This window comes from Odocoileus virginianus, chromosome 23 (assembly GCF_023699985.2).
Source record: "Odocoileus virginianus isolate 20LAN1187 ecotype Illinois chromosome 23, Ovbor_1.2, whole genome shotgun sequence".
NCBI lineage: Eukaryota > Metazoa > Chordata > Mammalia > Artiodactyla > Cervidae > Odocoileus > Odocoileus virginianus.
The window spans coordinates 53,137,552-53,156,473 of record NC_069696.1 but is presented as its reverse complement, the minus strand read 5'-3'; the positions used below and the strand labels follow the sequence as shown (position 1 = coordinate 53,156,473).

The 18,922-nt window shown below is 40.7% G+C and overlaps 1 protein-coding gene and 1 non-coding gene across 3 annotated transcripts in view; one reads left to right on the top strand and one right to left on the bottom strand.

Moving 5' to 3' along the window:
- Positions 1 to 17,460, bottom strand: part of LTA4H (leukotriene A4 hydrolase) — a 40,640-nt gene extending 23,180 nt beyond the window's left edge. Inside the window, exons 1-6 of one of the 2 annotated variants that reach the window (XM_020900630.2) lie at positions 17,226 to 17,460; positions 12,262 to 12,392; positions 10,280 to 10,400; positions 7,947 to 8,015; positions 5,128 to 5,232; positions 4,067 to 4,119 (exon numbers count right to left, since the gene is read on the bottom strand). In XM_020900630.2, the coding sequence (XP_020756289.2) occupies positions 4,067 to 4,119; positions 5,128 to 5,232; positions 7,947 to 8,015; positions 10,280 to 10,400; positions 12,262 to 12,392; positions 17,226 to 17,384 (638 nt within the window). In that variant the 5' untranslated portion in view covers positions 17,385 to 17,460. Of the gene's footprint in view, positions 1 to 4,066; positions 4,120 to 5,127; positions 5,233 to 6,693; positions 6,887 to 7,946; positions 8,016 to 10,279; positions 10,401 to 12,261; positions 12,393 to 17,225 lie in introns of those variants that run through there. The other variant, XM_070454147.1, reaches the window with a different exon arrangement.
- A 404-nt stretch (positions 17,461 to 17,864) lies between these two features.
- TRNAD-GUC (transfer RNA aspartic acid (anticodon GUC)) lies at positions 17,865 to 17,936 on the top strand. Its single transcript has one exon. It is a non-coding gene; the product is annotated as a tRNA-Asp (tRNA).
- The last annotated feature ends 986 nt before the right edge of the window (positions 17,937 to 18,922 follow it).

Below are 18,922 nucleotides of genomic sequence, written 5' to 3'. Positions count from 1 at the left end.
TGGACACTACATAATGATCAAAGGATCAATCCAAGAAGAAGATATAACAATTATATATGCACCCAACATAGGAGCACCGCAATATATAAGGCAAACGCTAACGAGTATGAAAGAGGAAATTAATAGTAACACAATAATAGTAGGAGACTTTAATACCCCACTCACAACTATGGATAGATCAACTAAACAGAAAATGAACAAGGAAACACAAACTTTAATGGACACAATGGACCAGCTAGACCTAATTGACATCTATAGGACGTTTCACCCCAAAACAATCAACTTCACCTTTTTCTCAAGTGCACACGGAACCTTCTCCAGAATAGATCACATCCTGGGCCATAAATCTAGTCTTGGTAAATTCAAAAAGAGTGAAATCATTCCAGTCATCTTTTCTGACCACAGTGCAGTAAGATTAGATCTCAATTACAGGAAAAAAATTATTAAAAATTCAAACATATGGAGGCTAAACAACACGCTTCTGAATAACCAACAAATCATAGAAGAAATCAAAAAAGAAATCAAAATATGCATAGAAATGAATGAAAATGAAAACACAACAACCCAAAAACTATGGGACACTGTAAAAGCAGTGCTAAGGGGAAGATTCATAGCATTACAGGCCTACCTCAAGAAACAAGAAAAAAGTCAAATAAATAACCTAACTCTACACCTAAAGCAACTAGAGGAAGAAGAAATGAAGAACCCCAGGGTTAGTAGAAGGAAAGAAATCTTAAAAATTAGGGCACAAATAAATGCAAAAGAAACTAAAGAGATCATAGCAAAAATTAACAAAGCTAAAAGCTGGTTTTTTGAAAAAATAAACAAAATTGACAAACCATTAGCAAGACTCATTAAGAAACAAAGGGAGAAGAACCAAATTAACAAAATTAGAAATGAAAATGGAGAGATCACAACAGACAACACTGAAATACAAAGGATCATAAGAGACTACTACCAGCAGCTCTATGCCAATAAAATGGACAACTTGGAAGAAATGGACAAGTTCTTAGAGAAGTATAACTTTCCAAAACTGAACCAGGAAGAAATAGAAGATCTTAACAGACCCATCACAAGCAAGGAAATCGAAACTGTAATCAGAAATCTTCCAGCAAACAAAAGCCCAGGACCAGATGGCTTCACAGCTGAATTCTACCAAAAATTTAGAGAAGAGCTAACACCTATCTTACTCAAACTCTTCCAGAAAATTGCAGAAGAAGGTAAACTTCCAAACTCATTCTATGAGGCCACCATCACCCGAATTCCAAACCAGACAAAGATGCCACAAAAAAAGAAAACTACAGGCCAATATCACTGATGAACATAGATGCAAAAATCCTTAACAAAATTCTAGCAAACAGAATCCAACAACATATTAAAAAAATCATTCATCATGACCAAGTGGGCTTTATCCCAGGAATGCAAGGATTCTTTAATATCCGCAAGTCAATCAATGTAATACACCACACATTAACAAATTGAAAGATAAAAACCATATGATTATCTCAATAGATGCAGAAAAAGCCTTTGACAAAATTCAACATCCATTTATGATTAAAACTCTCCAGAAAGCAGGAATAGAAGGAACATACCTCAACATAATAAAAGCTATATATGACAAACCCACAGCAAGCATCACCCTCAATGGTGAAAAATTGAAAGTATTTCCCCTGAAATCAGGAACAAGACAAGGTGCCCACTCTCACCACTACTATTCAACATAGTTTTGGAAGTTTTGGCCACAGCAATCAGGGTAGAAAAAGAAGTAAAAGGAATCCAGATAGGAAAAGAAGAAGTGAAACTCTCTCTGTTTGCAGATGACATGATCCTCTACATAGAAAACCCTAAAGACTCTACCAGAAAATTACTAGAGCTAATCAATGAATACAGTCAAGTTGCAGGATATAAAATTAACACACAGAAATCTCTTGCATTCCTATACACTAACAATGAGAAAACAGAAAGAGAAATTAAGGAAACAATACCTTTCACCATTGCAACAAAATAAAATACTTAGGAGTATATCTACCTAAAGAAAGAAAAGACCTATACATAGAAAACTATAAAACACTGATGAAAGAAATCAAAGAGGACACAAACAGATGGAGAAATATACCGTGTTCATGGATTGGAAGAATCAATATTGTCAAAATGGCTATACTACCCAAAGCAATCTATAGATTCAATGCAATCCCTATCAAACTACCAACGGTATTTTTCACAGAACTAGAACAAATAATCTCACAATTTGTATGGAAATACAAAAAACCTCGAATAGCCAAAGTAATCCTGAGAAAGAAGAATGGAACTGGAGGAATCAATCTGCCTGACTTCAGACTCGACTACAAAGCCACAGTCATCAAGACAGTACGGTACTGGCACAAAGACAGAAATATAGATCAATGGAACAGAATAGAAAGCCCAGAGATAAATCCACGAACCTGTGGTCACCTTATCTTCGACAAAGGAGGCAAGGATATACAATGGAAAAAAGATAACCTCTTTAACAAGTGGTGCTGGGAAAACTGGTCAACCACCTGTAAAAGAATGAAACTAGAACACTTTCTAACACCATACACAAAAATAAACTCAAAATGGATTCAAGATCTAAATGTAAGACCAGAAACTATCAAACTCCTAGAGGAGAACATAGGCAAAACACTCTCCAACATAAATCACAGCAGGATCCTCTATGACCCACATCCCAGAATTTCAGAAATAAAAGCAAAAATAAACAAATGGGACCTAATGAAACTTAAAAGCTTTTGCACAACAAAGGAAACTATAAGCAAAGTGAAAAGACAGCCCTCAGATTTGGAGAAAATAATAGCAAACGAAGCAACAGACAAAGGATTAATCTCAAAAATATACAAGCAACTCCTCCAGCTCAACTCCAGAAAAATAAATGACCCAATCAAAAAATGGGCCAAAGAACTCAACAGACATTTCTCCAAGGAAGACATACAGATGGCTAACAAACACATGAAAACATGCTCAACATCACTCATTATCAGAGAAATGCAAATCAAAACCACAATGAGGTACCATTATACGCCAGTTAGGATGGCTGCTATCCAAAAGTCTACCCGCAATAAATGCTGGAGAGGGTGTGGAGAAAAGGGAACCCTCTTACACTGTTGGTGGGAATGCAAATTAGTACATCCACTATTGAGAACAGTGTGGAGATTTCTCAAAAAGCTGGAAATAGAACTGCCATATGACCCAGCAATCCCACTTCTGGGCATACACACCAAGGAAACCAGTTCTGAAAGAGACACATGCACCCCAGTGTTCATCGCAGCACTGTTTAAAAATAGCCAGGACATGGAAGCAACCCAGATGCCCATCAGCAGATGAATGGATGAGGAAGCTGTGGTACATAGACACCATGGAATATTACTCAGCCATTAAAAAGAATTCATTTGAATCAGTTCTAATGAGATGGATGAAACTGGAGCCCATTATACAGAGCAAAGTAAGCCAGAAAGATAAAGACCATTACAGTATACTAACACATGTATATGGACTTTAGAAAGATGGTAACGATAACCCTATATGCAAAACAGAAAAAGAGACTCAGATGTATAGAACAGACTTGTGGACTCTGGGAGAAGGCGAGGGTGGGATGTTTCAAGAGAACAGCATTGAAACATGTATATTATCTAGGGTGAAACAGATCACCAGCCCAGGTTGGGTGCATGAGACAAGTGCTCGGGCCTGGTGCACTGGGAAGACCCAGAGCGATCGGGTGGAGAGGGAGGTGGGAGGGGGGACCGGGATGGGGAATACATGTAAATCCATGGCTAATTCATTTCAATGTATGACAAAAACTACTGTAATGATGTAAAGTAATTAGCCTCCAACTAATAAAAAAAAAAAATTTAATTTGTGATTCACATTTCATGATTAGATTTGAACATTTCATGATTAGATTTGAATATTTCTAGAGCTGTCAGCTTGTTATCTTGAGAAACATAAAAATGATCTAACAATAAATCCTGACAGAGGGTCAAGACACCTAAGATATGATCTTTGTGTATACTTCAAAATGTGTTCAAAAGCTCACCTGCTTTCTAAAGCTCCAACAACCAAAGCAATCAGGTAGCAGGGGATTGGAACCTGAAGGGGCAAACAAGACACACAGCACATGCTCGAATTAGTGATTAAGAATGTTAACAAAATAAGACAATTCATATTCAAAAGAAAGTTTCCTTTCAAATCTCCAAACATTAGTGTAGATTACTTTCTTTTGGTACTTCTCAAATGGTTCCCATTTTTCAGGGGTCTAGCAGTTCAAAATTACAATATAAAAACATTTCAAAACATCTATTTCCCTTTTATCCTATTAGGAAGGAAAGCTCCTGAAATGTGAAACATATGACTGCACAGTATTACAAGGTACATCTCTAGCATTTCACAAAAATTAACATGTAAGAAGGCAACTATGCTTTCCTCTTTGTTTTGTCCTTTTTTCTTGAATTAAAAAACTTCGTTTTAAATTGCTTTTTTGAAGTCACTCCTGGGCATATTTGAGAGACATACAAAATAATCCAGCAATGAAAGGATGCTAAAGGTTTTAGAATCCCAGAAGCTGGGGTGGGGGCAAAATTGTCCACTGTGATTCAATTATAAGTTCTGCTAAGGAGGATGATTTTAAAAAGCACTAATGTACACACACACACAGAGACACACACACACAATTCATTAAAAGTCAAAGATAGAAGTCAAACTACCAGCTACCTAGGAATTGTAACTTTAAGGACTGTAACTGTTTTTTGGTCTAAGATAGCTCTTCCATCTATGAACACTACGCCAACACATACCCACAGTTCGGTATCAGGGCGGGTCAAAGTAACTTAGAAACAAGAAACCTGCTACTGACTGAGATGAGCAAAAATGGCATCAGACATACCCCCACCATACCTACCCAGCACCTTCCTTCTTCAATACAACGTTGCAAGCAGAACTAAATATTTCAAAAGAGCAAAAGAAAAAGAAATAAAAAAAAGCAGAAGCTGCTTTCTAAATTCTGAAATATTTCAAAAGCCATTTTGCTTTTCATAAGGGAAGAAGCTATTTGGAGTTCACCACCAACTAAAACACAAAATCTAGACCCTAAGATCTTACTTTTTGGCTGAATCTGTAAATTTTCCTGCTCGGGTCTTCTGGGTCAGGTGCTTCTCCATCACGAATGGCACTCATAAGTGCCACCAGTTCTTTGGGGACAGACACCTAATCAAGAAGAAAAGTCATTACCAGTTATAAATAAAATGTTCTCTGTAATGTTCTATGTAATAACCCCTTCCGCCTCTTGACTCTTGATCCAGTAGACTATGGACCCAATACAGTCATATGTATCAGTTTTATAAACAGAATTAGCAATATGTAAAACTGGCTTCTTTAAAAATGAATGTGAAATATCAACCTATTCATTCACCTATTCATATTGAAAGCATCTGGTAGAAACTAGATTAAAATCCCAGCTCTGCCATTTACTAACTGCATGGACTTGGGTAAATGACCCTTCTGTGCCTCCATTTCCTAAGTCAAATGAGGGTCATACTTCATAGAATTGTTGTGAGGAATAAATAAGCAAAATTTATGTTACTTACAAAGAACATACATTATTTATTTTAATCATTTACTTTTATTATGTTAATAATTTTTTTGACCACACCTGGCAATGGCAGTCACCAGGCCTGATCCCCTCTATACCCTCAGGAGAGATTAAAAAGGATGCTATCCTCACTTTAGAACAGAGAATACAATTCTGAAAAATGTAATACTTAAAACATAAACTTAAGAGTGACAAAATTCTACTTTTAAAATATCTTAATTAATCCCTGCACTTCTGGCTGGACTGGGCTTTCTCTAGTTACGTTCAGCGGGGGCTACTCCCCGGCCGCAGTGTGCAGGATTCATCCCAGCGGCTTCTCTTGTGCGGCACAGGTTCCAGGCAGCAGGCGTCCGCAGCTGCAGCGTGCAGGCTCAGCTGCTGCGTGGCATGTGGAATCTCCCCCAACCAGAGAGCGAACCCGTGTCTGCTGCGCTGGCAGGAGGATTCTTATCTGTTGTGTCACCAGGGAAGTCCCAAATTCCACTTTTTAAGGGTCTTGAGTGTAAGGAACTTAAACGTATTGCTGAGAAAGGTGAAATAATTTTCTCTGGAACCTTGTATGGAGAAGATCCTCACGGAGCAAACCTATGGTCACTGACGTGTGTACCCTAGTTCCATGATTCTGAAAGTGTTACTTCTAATGAATGCCAGAATAAAGGACCATCCCCTGAGTATTAGTGACTTGGCAAGCATCTATTCCAACGATTCTGGACTTTCTTGTTCTGTCTGCACGTAGTAGTGTTAGTCGCTCAGTTGTGTCCGACTCTTTGTGACCCTGTGAACTGTAGCCCACCAGCCTTCTCTGTCCATAGGATTCTCCAGGCAAGAATGCTGGAGTGGGTTGCCATTCCCTTCTTCAAGGGATCTTCCTGACCCAGGGATCGAACCCTGGCCCAGCCCTCAAAGCTGTTACTGTGGCAAGCACAGAATCAGGAGCTCCAGAACCAGTGCTGCTATAGCCCCAGATCCTGGAGCTAAAAGCCTAGAGACTACTGTGGTTCCACTTCCTCCCTTCATTTAGGCAGTGATATGTCATACAGATGAGAAAGCTGAGGTAGTGAGGTCACAAGACTTACCCAAGGTCATGCAGTAATTCAGTGGGTGGAGAAGAGCCCAGATCCTGGGATTCTTGTCCTGCAACTGTAGTTTCTGCTGCGTTATGCTCAGGGTGGTTTTGTGGTGGGACAATGTGGGAATCAAGAAGTTTCCATAAATACTAGTCATCAGTTCCACTTGCCTGGTCTGAGTAAGTCTAGCCTCTGGGATAGTATTTATTAATTATAGTCCACCTTTTCATAAAAGGGTTAGCAGTACCTACAACAAGTTGGAAATGCATACAAATAAGTCTGTAATATACGCCCATTAGGATACCTAGATAGATATTTACATGGCTAGTTCCCAGGCGGTGCTAGTGGTAAAGAACTCACCGGCAATGCAGGAGACAGAAGGGATGTGGGTTTGATCTTTGGGTCAGAAAACCCCCTGGAGGAGGAAATGGCAACCCATTCCAGTATTTTTCTCTGGGAAATCCCATGGACAGAGGAGCCTGGTGGGCTATGGTCCATGGGGTTGCAAAGAGTAGAACACAACTGAAGCAATAGGCACAAAGTGCATTTATAGAGCATTTAATCTGACAAACTTTTTCAAAGTTAAAAGGAGTTGCTCCCAAATCTTTGTTTTTAGGGCTAGACTTCTTTTTGTGTGTGTAGTTTTGTTTATTTTTGGCTGCACTCGGTCTTGGTTGCTGCATAGGTTTTTTCTCTAGTTGTGGCAAGCGGGGGTTACTGTTGGTTGCAGGGTGCGGGCTTCCCACTGCCGTGGCTTCTCTTGCTGCAAGCACTGGTCTAGTTGCGGCTCCCAGCTCTAGAGCAGAGGCTCAATAGCTTTGGCACACGGGCCTGGTCGCTCTGCGGCATGTGGGATCTTCCGGGAGCAGGGATTGAACCCTGTACTGGCAGGTGGCTTCTTCATCAGGAAAGCCTCTGAATTCTTTTTAAAATCAGAATGATACTCATTTCCCTTTTTTACATTTATGTTTGAAACTGCCTTTGGGACAGAGGTTCAAAATGAGATCCATGTTTCTAAGAGATTTCAGGCAGAATTTAATTAACTAATTAAACTACTGTTAGCTAAAAAAAATTATTATCTCTGCTTATCATTATTGACTTATTTGGTTCATTTTGGAAAGATAATCTGTGTTCATGGATTGGAAGAATTAATATTGCTAAAACGTCCATACTACCCAAAGCAATCTACAGATTTAGTGTAGTCCCTATCAAAATACTCATACAGAACAATTAATTCAGCTAATAATTTCAGTAACAGTTACCTCTGCGCTGTAGGTTAATTTCACGGAAGGAGTGTCCTGGCAAGGAAGAATAGCTCTACAGTGGATGGCCTGGGAGAGAGAGGGAGAAAAGAAACAGCTGTTTCCCTGACTCATAAATCAAGTCATTAAGAAGTCATTACAATTGCAGCATTTTTCTTAGATGCATTCTTTTTAAAAGTAAAAATGTCTCACATTTCTTCAGCTCTTTTCAAGTAGCAAAAGTAGATCTGTGGATAAAAAAAATCTAATTTCCCCTTTTAATGTATGCCCCACCCTCACATTTTAGTTGGAGCATGAAGAAACGTTAAACAAGGATTCTGGAGCAACAGCAGTTCCCAGTGAGAAGTCGTTAGGAACCCTGTTGAAAAAAGGGCTCTTTAGTGAAGTAAATTGAGAACCATGGCATGTTACATGCCTGTCTGGGAGAATCACCAGGAACATTAGCCTTCCGAAGGCTCTAAAAAGACCTAGAATAAAGAAACCTGTTCAAATTCTTAAACTTATTTCAACATAAAACCCACTTTCTTTTGGTTAATTATTAAAGTCTAATGGGACGCCAGTTTTCTGAGAAACACAGCTTGGACAATGTGGTTAAGGTCTTGACATTCTGATCTTGTGGCAAACTTTAAAGTAAACACTAGGAAGACAGGAGGGAGAAAGAAAAGTCTCTTTTAACACCATCTAGACATATCTATTCACCTAATATGTAGAGCATTTCTTTGCTTCTGCATCCATCTGTCATAGTGATCAATTCCATCAAGAAGAATGACCAGAGTATCTACAATTTCATACCCTGGCCTGTTGTCAGATAAGTCTGCATCTATTGCTGGTGAGCAAAGGGAACCCAACCTCACTGAGCTTGAAGGAACACTGACACTCACCTCTCTCTCTGAGGTTGTTGTAAATCCCAGACACACTTCGCACCTCTGCAAACTTCCTTCTATCCTCCAGATACCAGCTCTTTCCACTTCAGATCTAATAGATTCTCCAAAGATACAGGAGTCCAAGTGACCTCACCTCTAGTTGGATTAAGCAGAACTAGAGGAACCAGATAGTCTGCTCTCCCTAAACAGGGTTCTAAGACCATGCATTTAGGGTTCCTCAAAGGTCCCTGGTTATGTGACTCCACAATGCCAGGGGTGAGGTTTATGTGTATTTCACTGGATAAGACCAAACCCAGGAAAATATGCATAGAGAACAGCTATAAGCAAACTCATTGAACAAAATCATGTCTGTGTGCTTCCTATCAACTGTAATAATTTAACTGAAATCGCTTTCCTCCATTTTGAAAACTGCTTCCAACAAGAAATGGAATAAAATGTTCAAAATTCACATTCTTGTGACTCACAGATCTTGCATTTCTTGCTAACTTTAGTTTACAGACATTCCATAATAATTACTGACAAAAATCAGATAAGAAATGGAGTGTATAATTGGTACATTCTTGCCTAGAACATGGTATCTCTTCCAGATTAGTGAACTTAAGGGTTTCTCAGACAAAAAATAAAACTTCAACTGACAATAAAAAGTAAATATTGCCAGCATTGCTTCCTTTCTGATAGACTTGTTTTCAAATGTGAGCCTACCATAGTGTCTTACACAGAGGAGTATTTAAAGGATTAAATATGCAAAGTACCTTATACAATGCTTGGAAATAAAGTCAATGTTTAATGAAGTAAATCCTTTTAATTGTAAACTATCTGATTGCTAAAAGAATTAATTTTGTTTCTTTGAGAAGTTTGACACATATTATTCTCATGACAGACTATCTCTAATTATGTTGTTTATTTTTAGTTTTTAAACAGAAAACAGTAGTCTAAATCATATCATCTTAAAGGTACATTAATATATATACATAATGTATACATTTGTAAAAATGTAAGAAAAATCTGGAGGCTACAGACCAACTCAGTTGTTATCTCTGGACAATAGTGTCTGGAGAGGAATGGGAAATCTGATCCTTCCCTTTATTGTTAAGCAGTTTTCATAACCAGTACATATTTTGTTTAACAGTGTTTTCCTTTCATTTTAAGACCATTTATTGAGTGCCCACTCTATGCCAAGTTCTACAGTAGGTGCTGAGGATGTGAATATATTAATAAATATGACCTAGATAGTCCAGTCTAGGTAGACATGTTTCAAATGGAAGGAAGTTTCTTTTTAAAAGTAATATATGAATGTATTAATGGTGAGAGATATAAATGAAAATGTGTGGTCTTTATAAGATAAAATACTATCTTAGGTAAGACCCCAGTATCCGTAAGAGCACTGTCCACTTTGCTTCATTCAGTTGCATGAGCTGGGAATAATAAACCATCCCAAGGCCTTTTCACCTGGCACTGACTGAAGAGATAGGGGTGCTCTTTGCCAGAAGTTTGTTCAGGGGTGAGCCACTGAAGAGCAGAAGATTTTGGAGATGTCTCGAAAGAAATCTCTAGAACAATTTCTTGATTTCTGTATGAAAGGAACAAATACATTAGTAGTATACAATTCAATCTAACTAAAATTTTAATTCATAATACATAAATAACATGATATGCACCAAATAACATAAACAGAATTTTATGAGGTCTCGTTACTGCTTGAGAGTAAGTTCTAGGAATGTTGGCCTTGCACGTTCTTACCTGAATGTCAGCCTGTGAGTCTTTTTTTCTACATGGTAACTGCTTATGAAGATGTAAGAGGAACTAATATTAGGTAATATTAATATTACCTATTAGGTAATTAACTAATATTAGGTAATATTACCTATTACTAATATTAGGTAATACCCCAGCTTTCTTTCTGTGACACCAGGTAAGCTTTTACAGTAGTGGGGAGGCAGAAGAAATGACTTTGGAATGCTGATGCCCACTGCAGGGTGGCCGAGCACCACACAGGGCCGTGCTAGCTTGCAAACTGTGACCCGAAGAGTTAAGTCAAGAACTCGAGAGTGAATGTTCATGTCTGTTAAACCTATGATAAGACCATATGTGTTTGTATTTAATCTCTTCATCCTAGTAATTAGTTTTTATTGCACTTTACAAAAGTATTAGCTTGTGGTGGACTGGAACTAACAAAAACTGGGTCCTTCACCCAGATAGATTGAACAGCATTGTTAACGAGGAAACAGCAAGAGCCCTGAAGACCAGTGGCGGAGCTTGAGTCCTGACTCTGCCACTGACTGTGAACTTGGCTGTGCTGTGAACTTCAGCAAATTATTTGACCTTCCTATGCCACAGCTGCTTCATCTGTGGAATATGGTTAATGACATACCTCACAAATTACGTGCGTTTCCTTTTTTTTCTTAAATGGGAAGAGAAGATAAGAGAACACTGGCTGCTGCAAGGTGGGACTAGACTGACTTTGTTCTAGGCCAATGGTTTTCCACCATTTATTCCCTCCCCACCATACCAAGGAGTGGGATATACTCCCAATAGGACAGCTCTGGCTAACTTTCTTGAACAAGTTACCTTCTCTCTGAGGTTCCCTTTCCTCATTTGTCACTTGTATTAATCGAATAACAATGACAAACACATAACCATTTCACCTAACCAAGTCTACATACTAATCTCGGGATAAGCGCTGCAGATGTACTCTTTAATCCTTACAGTGCATGCGAGCTAAGTTACTTCAGTCATGTCCCTTTGTGACCCCATGGACTATAGCCCACCAGGCTCCTCTGTCCATGGGATTCTCCAAGCAAGAATACTGGAGTGGGTGGCCATGCCCTCCTCCAGGGGGTCTTTTCATCCCAGGGATCGAACCTGCATCTCTTACATCTCCTGCATTAGCAGGCGTTCCTTCCCAGTAGGGCCACCTGGGAAGCCCAAATCCTTACATAACCCTTCGTAAAATGTAGATCATGCCACAAAGGGTTACTATAGGGATGAGAAGAAAGAATACGTCTACAGCACTTATCCCAAGATTAGTACATAGAAATGGTTATGTGTTTGTCATTGTTATTCCATTAATAAAACTGGGCAGCCTCTGGCGAGCAGGTGAAAAACACACAGCTTATAAGAGCTTCCCAGGTGACCCTGAAATGCTTCCTTAAGGCATTCCCACCATCACTCTAGGTATCACTAACATGATGAGTGAAGAAGTAACAGTTATCAAGTCCTATTTTTGAGTATTTTATACAGTGAATTTCTTTAGTATCTTAGGAATATATAATTTTCAATATAAGCTTCGATCTGAACAGCAGATTGGTAGGAGGAGTGTACCAATTACTACATACACACAAACTAAAAATAGGAAATGAAATAAAAAACTAAAATGAAAATATATATTCCCCTTATTTGGCCATAAAAGAGAAAGATGAGAATATCCATACTTGCACAGAGCAATAGGAAGAGAGATTTCCATTGGTGATCCTTTGTAACTTTGTCTTTCTCCAAGAGTATATTTGACTTCTTGTCCATTGATAACCACTTTTTCTATTGTGAGGTCCTTTGTATCCAGAATCTAGAAATAAATCAGTATTTTTAGATGATGAGAAAATTGTTTTATGCACTGGAAAAAACTAAATGTTAGTTACAGTCTTACTACAATTTCAGTTTAGAACTAGTTGCTTTAAGACAGTAAGATACAGAGTGAAAGATAGGAAATAAAGGAGTTGACAGTTAGCATAGGTCCCAATCCACGTTCTCTAAACTTCCCCTCTACCATCTGAGCTACCAGGGAAGCCCTGGCATTAAGTAAAAGTCAGATCTAAATGAAAATGCCTTTGCTTCTATCTCCTAAAACTTAACTTCTCTACTTTGAAAAAGCTTATCTATAACTTGTTCTTTCATCATGACTCCTCAATATACATTACCTTGTATTTCTTCCTAGAATTCATATAGTCCTACTGCTCTGTACTACTTTCATAGACCCCAAAATTAAAACAAATCTTGGTGCTTATTAGGCAAATAAGCAGACTGTACATCACTAGACGTACATCTAGAGACGTGTACACTAGATGTATCACTAGACTGTATCACACTAAATTGTATCATTAGATGTGTATCTAGAGAAAGTCCAACCTGGTTACGGCAACTCTGACCAAATGGCCCTACAGAGCAGTGGTCCCCATCCTGGCACCAGGGACTGGTTTCACAGAAGACAATTTTTCCATGAACCAGGGGGATTGGGGGGGATGGTTTCAGGATGATTCATGTATGTTACATTTATTGTGTACTTTCTTATTGTTACATCAGCTCCACCTCAGATTATCAGGCATCAGACCCCAGAAGTTGGGGACTCCTGTTACTGGGAGATTGGGACTACATATCTACTTGCCAGGCAGATTACCTGCTTTGGGCAGGAAGGGAGTGACAACAAGTGTCTGAGGATTTTCCATCCCAATATTCCTCTGTCTAAGCCCTAGAACCCATACCTTTTCATTATCTCTCAACTAATCTCTTGTTCTAATATCTAGAACCTTCCTATGCCACAAGCCTGTTTCCAAACAACTTAAACCAGCTTCCCATATTAATTTTAAAACTTCACTCAATCCTTCTGCCCCCTCTGATAACTATTCTACTTTTCTCCTTCCTTCCTTCAATTCCAAGGGTTATCTATGGCTGCTGTTTCCACTTCCTCATCAATCTATCCTCCCTTTCTCCTCTTCAATCTGACTTCTAGTTTCTGTGCCACAGAAAGGGCAGTCCTGGGCAACAGCTCTTTCCTGTTCAGTAACCTGGATCTCTGCTGCTAATGGCGCCAGTGGACCGTACCATCTGTTTGAAGCCCTTTCCTTAGCTGCTTTGACCTCACACATCAATGATTCTCCTCTTTGTCTAGTGCTTTCTTCCTCCCCCTCCTTTCTAACTACAAAATCTAGATATGTCCCCATGCACCAGCCTTGGGCTTTCAGTTTACTTGCCACATTCTTCAATCCCTAGTTCTTGCTCATTCTCACATCTTCAGCTGGAACCCCTGTGCAGGTGACTACCCATCTTTCGCAGCTGCCTCCCCTCCCCAGGACTTCAGCAGGTATTTCTAACTGCCTGGTTAACATTTCCATGGGAAATAGCATCTCATATTTGATAGGCTTCTGAAGATTTTAAAAACAAAGCCACCCTTCTGTACCCTAAGTTTGCTCTCTCTCTATTCCGCTGATGGAACTCCTCAACTTACCTAAGGTTCGAAACATTCAAATAATCCACAATTGGTCCCACTCCCCAATCCTGCATAGCCAATTAACAAATTTTTCATTCACACTGTCCTCATACTTTTTTTTTTCCTCCTACCACCACCCTAGGTCAGGTCCTGAACTTTCAGAACTGCTCACTATCTAACCTTCCTACCTCTGACATCTTTCCCTTGAAATCTGGCCTAGAATAGCATGGGGAATTAGACTGCCAAGAAACAGTCACTTTCCAGTCACCTCTTTTTTGGATCAGTTAACTGGGTGATAAGTTGAGGAAATTTCAACAATTTTATTCTTACGTTTTTGGCTGGGAAGAAATTTCCATCCTGGTTTTATTATCTTTTCTCTTTCTTTTTCTTTGTTTTTTAAGAGCAGCCAAATTTACTATGAGTACCATCAGTTTTCCTTCCAATGGGCAATTATTATTTCTTTTGGAGTACTCTCTCTTTTTTGGGGAGTCCCTCAGTGGTTGCCCTTACTCTAAATTGATATCTTCCCACTCTTGCATATTCAGAAATACTGGATTTTGTAGCTTAAGAACAATAAAGGTACTCCTCTGCTCATATTCCAGTACTTGTTTCTGAATATCTGATTTGTTGTAAAAACTGAATGGGAGTATCTTATGTATATAAACTACTTATGTTTACACTATTTTTATAACCATAAGGGTTTCCCTGATGGCTCAGCTGGTAAAGAATCCGCCTGCAATATGGGAGACCTGGGTTCGATCCCTGAGTTGGGAAGATCCCCTGGAGAAGGGAAAGGCTACCCACTCCAGTATTCTGGCCTGGAGAATTCCATGGACTATGCAGTCCATAGGGTCACAAAGAGTCGAACATGACTGAGTGACTTTCACTTCACTATCCATAAGGGTGAATCATTTGGGTCATTTCCAGGGGAACATATTCTATTTTCTGTATTCCCTAAACTTTTCAAATCTGTTCTGAATCAGAAGACTGTTTTAACCATTTTTCTGTGACACCTTTTCTGTATCCTCTGTGTCTGTTACAGCAGCTGGCCCAGCTCTCCAGCAGCACAGACTGTGCCACATTACAAGGATTTGTTTTACCCATTAGACTGAGGGCTCTTCAAAAGAAAAAGAATGTTACTTAGGCTTGCATTCCCACGGTTTAACACAGTGCCAGAGAAACAGTAGGTGCCAATTAATGCACGAAACAAGTCCTGGACCAAGAGAAAACAGGAAATGCAATGTTTAAGCTGTGTATCTCAAGTCCTAACCTCAGCTAGCACCCCCAAATTACTTAAGAAATTCCCCTTCAAATTTCACTGATAAATGTTATTAAGCAATTGATCAAAAATAGAAATAAGAAGGAAAAACAAAGGAAACTGGATAATTGGCTAGTTGGAATTAGCAATTTAAAAATCTTCTCTTGAGATTTGCACAATGCAAAAAAACAGGCAGGTTTTTTAGACTGGAACTTTGTTTGTTTGTTTTTTACTGTAGTCAACTTTTATTTTATTTTTTTTCATTTATTTGAACAGACGTAAAATTTAAGCATCCTAACTCTAGCTTACTCATGGAACAGAGGTAAAGGTTTAATTTTTATAAATAGGATTGCAAGGTCATATTAAGCAGTGACAAACTATCAAAATTCACTTTCTTTTACTAAAAGGAGAGATTGCATTCAAAGAGGACTTCAGTTCAGCCAATCCTGCCTGGGCAAAGTTGTCTGCAATAATAATGACAGCCTGGCATTTCAAGCAGACAAAGTGCAGCCTATAAGGAAATAGTTGTGATCTTGCTTATAGTACTTTGATTTATTTATTTCCTTATAATACTTCTGGGGACTACAAATCAATACATAGAGGAGTCCACCGATTTTTCAAACCAGAATTAGTCTAGGAAAATGTTACGTAACAAAGTAAGAAAGGTAGGTGCTTTATGGGTTCATATCAATGAACTCAAAAATACAGGTCTATTACTCAAGCAGGCAAAGGTCATAAAAGCCACCAACTCTTATTTAAACTTACTAATACGCCCAATCAGTGGATTCCACTGATTTCCCCCTATCAAGCAGACATACCTTCTCTGTTGCTTATTGCTGGGCTGTATGTAGTGGCTAACACCACACTATGCAATATATGTGGCTAGTTTTCTTGTTCCTTTTATTTGTAAAAATCCTTATCTTGGAAATTCAAATACTATCAGACAGCTTGAGTAAGAACACTGAAAATAGGCTATGTTGTACAGATAAAATAATAACACTACACAAAACTAAACACGTTTTCCATCATTCTGGTGGCTAGACAGCTTAGAGAAGTCCTTATTTCCTAAGAAAGTGCAGTATTACTTGCTGCTGGGAACCAACTATTAATCAATTGTATTGAGACATCCTTATAAAGCTTGAATGTCCCCCCCTCCTTAAATTTTTCTCAGAGGAGTGATAAGAAGCAAAGGTAGGAAGAACCATGAATCCGGAGACAGCTGCACCTGGCGTTATAAAGCAGAGACTGAAAGTATTACAGCAGGACTCGGGGTTCTGAGGGGTTTTAGAACTGGCAGGGAGATGGTGGTCGGTCACATCCTGTAGACCCGCAGGTTGAAATAAAGGGGCCTGGGAGGGAGAGGTGGGGCTGAGAACCCGCAGGACAGAGGGCCTGAGACAGCTGAGAGTGTGGACTGAGCAAAGTGTGCCGGGGACTGGAAGAATTCTGGGGCCTAAGGAGGGAGTTCTGGGCGGCAGGCCGAGGAAATGAGGCGACCACAGGGGGCGGCTTTAGCGCTGGGAGCTAGGATTAGCGGGGAAAGGAGAATTCCTGCTAAGACGAAACTTAAGCGCTGGGTGGAATGGGCACCAGGATGTGTCCAGGAACTGCGAAGGAGGCTTTGGGGAAAGGAGTGGAGGAGAAGGCAGGTACACATAGTGGGTAAAGAAGGAATGCAGAGACTCCAGTTGGGTTGGGAGGCATCGATACGGGATGCGTGGGGGGCTGAAGACGGGGGCACTGAGAAATGAGCGGAGGCTGAAGAGGAGCTGCGGAACAGGGCTGTGGGCTGCGGAACAGGGCTGTGGGCTGCGGAGGAGCACCTACGGATGCGCGAAGCAGGCGGGGCCGGCACCGGGAAGGGGCTGCAGCGGGGTGAGAAACGGAAGACGGGTGGCCAGGGAGAAGCGGGCACCCGGGAGCAGGTCCCACCGTACCAGGCTGCGCAGATTGTCCTCCTGGGACTGCACGGTGAGCGCGGCGGTCCCGGTCAGTACCCGGCGAGCAAAGTCGATGCCGCAACGCAGGTGCAGGTGCTTGGTCTGGCAGACGGACGCCGGGGAAGCCAAGGAGCACGAATCCACGACCTCGGGCATGGCTGTGAGGAGTCCCGATGCACACGCTCTGCACCCCAGCTCTCAGCAACCAGGCTACTCCACTGAGCGCGAAAGAAAGGGGGTGTGAGGTAAAGAGAGGAGGAGGAATTCGCGGCGTCCGCCGGGAAAGGAAGTTCTTTGAAGTCAGCAAAGAGTACGGTGCGGCATTGATGGAACTACAAGTCCCATGGTGCAGTGCGACAAGGCGTGCGCTTTGCTCTCTGGGAGTGTGTATGTGTGTCGAGGGGTGTAGAAGTGGATCGATATTGCTCAGAGAAGGGGGGAAAGGAGGGAAATGGAAGTTAGAGGAAGGGTAAGCAGATGGAAATAAGTGAACGCTTCTATTTTAGCTCCATTCAACTTCGATGAAAATTGCAATAGCAGTGGAAGGAATGTCAGGCCTATTGATGATTGTGGGCTGTGAGAGGGGCGGGGTCAAAAGAGATAAGAGAACTGTCAGAAGACGCTTGCTCGTGTAACTCCTCGTTAGTATAGTGGTGAGTATCCCCGCCTGTCACGCGGGAGACCGGGGTTCGATTCCCCGACGGGGAGGCGAGAGAGATTTTTTTTTTTCTTTCAGGGTTCATGCAAACATTTCAAAAGCTACTGTGAAAGAGTCAACATCAAGGTTTATATTTTAAAACCGTTTTGTGTCTGCTTTCCATGCTGGCAACCCAGTATGTACATTTCCAGGCCCTAGAGATCAAAGTGAAAATAAACCACATTCTCATCTTTGAAACTTAGAACGATTACCTCAGTGTACTGTAATGAGAATTCTATGATAAGAGTGTGCAGTGGGCGCAAGCGGGATACAGAACTGGGACATACTGGACGTGAGGAGAGGTCGAAGGATGACTTGCCTGAAAAATGGAACCTCAGAGTTGAAACTGGCAACATTGGAGAAGGATGTGTCTCAATGGACTTTAAACAGCTGGACCTTTAATCTTGAATGCATGAACGGGGTACTCATAGAGAAAGTTTAAGCAAGGGAATTACATGGTCAGACTCAAGTTATCAAAGGAACACTAGTAGCATTCAGAGAATGACTGTGTGTTAGTATCCTATCTGACTCTCTACGGCCCCATGGACTGTAGCCTTCAGACTCCTCTGTCCATGGGATTCTCCAGGTAAGAATCCTGGAGTGCGTTGCCATGCCCTTCGACAGGGGATCTTCCCTACCCAGGGATCGAACCTGAACCTCCTGCATCTCAGGTAGAGTCCTTACAGTCAGAGCCACCAGGGAAACCCCAGAAAATGGGTGTGAAGTATCAAAAGCAGAGTCAGGAGATTTGGAGACTGCCAGGCTTCCCTGGTCGCTCAGATGGTAAAAGAATCTGCCCGCGATGTGGGAGACCTGGGTTCAATCCCTGGGTCAGGAAGATCCCCTGGAGAAGGGCATGGCAACCCACTCCAGTGTTCTTGCCTGGAGAATCCAATAGACAGAGGAGCCTGGCAGGGCACAGTCCATGGGGTCACAAAACGTGGGACACCACTGAGTGACTTTCACTTCACTTCCGCTGCTAAAATAAATAGTCCAG